Source organism: Fulmarus glacialis, unplaced genomic scaffold (assembly GCF_000690835.1).
Source record: "Fulmarus glacialis isolate BGI_N327 unplaced genomic scaffold, ASM69083v1 scaffold16115, whole genome shotgun sequence".
Taxonomy (NCBI): Eukaryota; Metazoa; Chordata; class Aves; order Procellariiformes; family Procellariidae; genus Fulmarus; species Fulmarus glacialis.
In genome coordinates, this window is record NW_009211310.1 from 18,141 (window position 1) to 23,731 (window position 5,591).

General features: G+C 41.8%; 1 protein-coding gene across 1 annotated transcript in view; it reads right to left on the minus strand.

Moving 5' to 3' along the window:
• LOC104076592 (eyes absent homolog 2-like) overlaps window positions 1-2,633 on the minus strand; it is a gene marked incomplete at both ends in the record, with an annotated part of 8,384 nt that extends 5,751 nt beyond the window's left edge. The window contains one exon of the mRNA XM_009577510.1: window positions 2,515-2,633. Within this exon, the coding sequence (XP_009575805.1) occupies window positions 2,515-2,633 (119 nt within the window). The remainder of the gene's footprint in view (window positions 1-2,514) is intronic.
• Window positions 2,634-5,591: the final 2,958 nt, after the last annotated feature.

A 5,591-nucleotide genomic window follows, 5' to 3' on the forward strand; every position in this document is an offset into this window, starting at 1 on the left:
CTCTCCTTGCACCCTCTTCCACAACAAATTCAAGCCTTGGGCCCTTTCCGATCTCACCTCTCCTAAGTTGTCCCCCAGTTCTGCCAGAGCTCTCCCTCTGGCTGACTACACCCCCAAAACACTGCAGAAGGGCAAATATCACAGCTAGAACCCCTTTTGTCCTCTTCCAGGGTTCCCTGCAGACACTACGTGCTCTGAGCACTCACCCATTTGCAAAGGACAGCTCAGGCAGGAGGAGAGTGTGCCAGGGGAGGGATCCTGCAACCTATACAGCCCTAATCGCTAACAGAATCACCTAATCACTGACAGAAACAAAACCATAAGGACTCCTTCTTCACGCTCTTACAACCCTGAAACACCTTAGAAAAGTAAAACCCACCAGCAATCCTGCCTCAGTTCCTCTGTCTATAAAATGTGGGTAACAGTAACCTATTTCCCAAGCAACAGGCAGAGAGGTTTAGTTAAAAAAAAAAAAAAAAAAAAAATTAAAATTGCCAAAGGATAGTGTTATACAAATGTACATATTCATTTACACATACAGATATAGAAAAAAAGATTATTTTTAAATTCAAAGCTGGGCTTACCTGCCTCAACTTCAAACTCATTCTGAAAAATTTGCTTTGACTTACCTGAAAGAAAACAGTTTAGAAAATTAGACTTTTAAATTGTGAAAATAAAAACTATACAATTTCTGTCACACTGTTCTGCATTACCAAACAGAATTGCATTGAATTCACTTAATTCGCAATGCCTTTTACATTCGAAAAACAGCAGAACAGACAGTTTGAGCATAAGCTTAATTTCTTTTCTATTTGAAAAATATTACATCTTCAAATTTTTTGTTTTTGAAAGAGGTAAGTACAGAGTAAATACGTTTGCCAAGAATGCCAAGTGGGGATTTACTGCATGTGAATACGCAATATGGTACTGCCGTTGCCAAAAAAAGGCAAGTTAAACCTACACGTGTTTCTACCCAAAAGTGTAGGACTACAGGCAGAATGTGCATTGGAAAATTATATTGATATAATTGCACATCTCATGATAAGCACCTATGAAAACAGCAGGCCAGACATCTATGTGGACATCTTCATAAGTAAATATTGCAACTAGACTTGCTAAAATTAAAACTATATGTGTAATACAGAGCATACGTTTGTGTGCATTTATTGCATTAAAAGCTCTGGCAGTCTGAGACTTGACAAATGCACAAGCATTTTCCTGTTCTTCAAATTAACAAGAGGTATTTTTAAGGGAAGGAGCATAATCTTGGTAGCACAGGGATCATTCTGTAGAAAAATAACCGTATTATTTCTATAAGAAATGTATCAACACGACTTGTCACTAGCAAACTGGTGTCCAACTGTACAAGTGCTATGTTGGCTCTTATTTGTATCGCATAATAATAAACAGTTCCCGCACCAAGAAGTTTACAAAATGATGTATTTAAAAATCATTTCTAGCTCTAATCTTTTCTGCAAACACGTACATTTAAAAGGATGTTTCCTTTAGATTGTTATCCCTTCAACTCCTCTTGTAAATAGGCAGTCATGATGTATGTGATTTAATCACGCAATTTCTAATGCCTTAGCAAACATGCAAGCAAAACATCTCCTTGGCTTCTAAGAGCCTATAAATGAAGGGTTAACATACTACTAAAACATAATAGCCAGTGCCTTTTGCTAACTCCCCTCCAACAGGAAGGCTGACAGATCCTGACCACAGCAAACAATAGCTGGGATTGTACTAGCAAGAACTAGTTCAGCTGCATCACTTGCCAATAATCTTTTTAGCAGATTTAACATTCTTCTGTTTCCTTCACTTGAACAGTATGATGGGGGGGAAGGAGGAGAAGAGCAGATAAATTTCCATCAGAGCCTCAACCACTGAAAGAATTTGTCCTTGGTACCTGCCAAATGTGAAACTTCAGACCAGAGGCCAGCAGGGCTAACCATTTGGAGATGATAGCAATGATCTCAGAGTGATGCAAACTGGGGCACGGGGCTGCTTTGGCAAAATGTTTTCTGGCTGCACGATACGTTGTTGGGCTTGGGAGTCCCAATGCTCCCCACCCCAACAGCAGCAGCACAGCTACCGAAGCACAGGGCTCACCTTCATGCCACCACTGGGGCTCCTCACCCCTCTAGTGGGGTCCAAACAAAAACTACCAGCTCTACACAAAATACGTTTTATACCTGTAATCATTCCAGTAGAGCAAACATATACATGCACATGTGCATATTTATGCACCTACTCTACACAGATATATATCTACATAGAAAACATTTCAATTCCATTTGCATTCAAACCACTGCTGAACTAAAGGACTGCTGAACTAAAGGATTCAGTCACAACTGGAGAGTCTACAAAAAATACTCAAAAATCTCAGTTGTTCACTATACTGTAGAACTAATTGGCAGAGGCAAAGGCCTTCGATGTGGCCAGTTCCCTTTGGTTACATGTATATATACACATTATGCTAAAGCCAGTAAACAGTAAGCAAAAGAGGCAGCCTACCTTCTATGTCATCTGGAGCCGTGGCATAAATGTTAGAAAGGTTAAGCTTCAGTCTGTCAGGGCACTCTCTATTTACAGTCAGGCTGGGTGATATCACTAGATCTAGCATTTCCTTATACCTGAAGGAAAACAAAGGAAAAATATAATTTATTCATTAATTATGCATGCTTACTAATGATTCAATTTTTTCCCTAAGAGTATAAATATTAAAGCTGATTACCTAAACCCAGGCTTCATATAAATTCCACATAATAACATTCACTAAAGTTTTCATCAAAGGGAAATGCTGAATTAAAATGAAGTATTTGCTCCCTTGGAGATTACACCCCTCTCATTAATGCTTTCCCTTTCTTCCTGGATTTTGCCATACGAAAACTGAATTCCCTTATCTCTCGTATGCCATCAGAGCGAGAATGTACACACCAGTGTCCAGTGAGGCTCCAGAACAGACTATTATGGGCTGAAAATGAAGTCGAGGGCAGGTAACAGCATTATCTAGTCTTACAAGATAATAAGGTTAGTACTGGTGATAAGATCAGTTTTCCAGAGGACACCTAAACCAGGCACCTAGCTACAATGTCCTGACCATTAGGTGGCAGTGATACAAGGACAGTCCATTTCACATAAATAACCTCTGATTTAACTGAAAATTTCACATGAACAATATATAGGACTTGAGTCTCCAAAGAAAAACATACTTGTTTGTGTGTGTGCATGACCTACACTATAATGAAAGCTTACAAACTATGCATTACACAAACAGTTCAGAAAAGAGAACGACTAAATCATTATCTCAGACCCTATGTGCAACGTGAATAGGTCTATTCATCTGAATACCACCATTTTCAATATATGCGTCTAACTCCAGCTATACACCTTTTCAGAACTAGGCTCCAAAGACACTTGCTTGAAATAGAGCTGCTTGCTTCCCTTGGAAGTGTTGGATGTTTTGGATGGATACAAAACATGGCATTAAGTGCACAGATTTGCATAACTATGTTTGCAGGTTTGCGTAAAGACAACAGAGTGAGTACAGTAAGGAAACTGTGTGTTACATTAGATATCTGCACGATGGCTTTTATGCAAGGCAGGTTTCCTGGACACCTTTACCCCCATAATGTTCTGCCTTTGTTTCCTGTGCTACCAATGCCTGCAGCTGGAACTGTGAAGAACCCACTGGCCAAAGAAAACCTGAAGCTAAATTTGTCAATTATTGTATTCATTTTTTTAAAATACACACAATGCCATGGAAACCTATTTGAATTTTCTAAGACTACACCAATGTATTTTGCAGCTTTTGGCTCAGGTCCAGAACAAATGATGAAGAGGACTCCTCAAGACGCTACGTCCTTCTTCGCTTTCTGCAGCCACATAGAGTACATCCTCACTTCAGTCCCCTTTAGGCTATTGGGGGGGAATTAGGGCTATTAGGGAAAAGCATAACTGTCCTCTTGGACAGAGCAGGGCCCAGATGGGAGAGAGGGCATATGGTGGCGAGCGGATTCAAGGCACCTGGCTGCAGCCTGCATGGGCTCCCCTTTCTGCTCAGCACTGAACACACTACCTGCAAAGCCAGCTGGCACACCCCTGCTCTCAGGCTGGGACCTATCTGAGCTGGACTATAAAGCTAGCAGATGGCATGGCAGCAACAGGCTGGTAGCAATCTATAGCACACCTAAAATATCATGAAATTAAAGACAACAGCACTTAAACCTGAAATCTTGACGCTGGGCTTCTGCAATACTAATCTATGCGCTTCCGTGAGAAGAGAAGAAGTTTGTTTTGATTTTCTGTTTAAATACTACTGTATGACTTTACCAGCTTTGAGAAACAGAGAACAATAAACCACATACCTTTTATCTGAATTTCTCCAATCACTTTTACAAAGCCCTTACAAAGAGGGTAAGTACTGTTATGAACAGGCACAAACCAGACTAAGTATTTTACCTGTAACTGAACAGCAAAGACCAAAGCTGAGTTCATTTTCACTTTCCCCACCTAACAGCTGGAAAGGCACTCTGCCCAAGCAGAAAAAGCATCCATCCTCTGTGAATTTGCAGAATTGCCAAAAACGGGTATGAAGCGGCATAACCATGTACAATGTCCGCAGCCCCAGTCCTCCTTTCTCCAGATGGGATCTGAGCTCCTCTTGTCTGCTTCCCTTGGAAATCCATGTGGGCGTATGCTTTTTCACCACCAATGTAGCCTCAAGTCCAGAGGTTGGTAAAGGCTTCCTGATTATGTGCCATGATGGAGACCTTAAGTCAGCAGTAAATGACCAATGGGGTAGAAATACAGTACTCTAAATCCAACACTTGTGAGATCCATGCTCCCTAACTGCTATGTGTTATAGATTTGCTAAGAAAACAAGCCTACCATAAAAATCAGTGTTGCTTTGCAGCTGGAGAATCTTTGTTGCTAGTGGGCCTCAAAGGGCTCCACCTTCAGATGTGTCCCTGTAAGACGAGCACAACTCCTGTCTCCCCCCGCCCCCGCCTTAGACACAGACACTAAAGCACAGCAAGAGAGAAGTAAAAATGCAGGGGCACAGGGGCCACCAACTGTGCCCACAACCAGTGTCCGTGCTACCAACTGCATGGAAATGCAACAAGGTACCAGATTTATACAAGGATAAAAAAAATAGTCCCTAGCTGTACAAATTCCTCTCTAAGTGACTCTGTCCAATGGCAGAGATGGAATGGCAATCCAGGACTCCTGACCTAACCCTAAATAAAACACAGCCCACAAGGAACTTTACTCAGTCCTAATAGCACTGGAGCAAGTTATGGTCCAAACTGGTACCTGCAGACAGAGGCTTTACCGAAGCACATGTGCATTTGCTTCACAGGCAGTCTCAGGCACGGGGGAGGCAGGCAGATGCCTCAGAGCCACAGACTGTCAGGCAGTAAGGGATCGTCATGGCTCTTCTGCACACTTTGCTTATGCCAGAGGAAAAAAGAGATTTTTCTCCTGTGAAACGGCTAATCTCACTCTTTCACTGGTACAGCCAGGCTGCCGCAGAGAAAGGGGTCAGGAAGGCTTTTGTGGTGCTTACTTCTCAGTGGGGAGGAACAAGG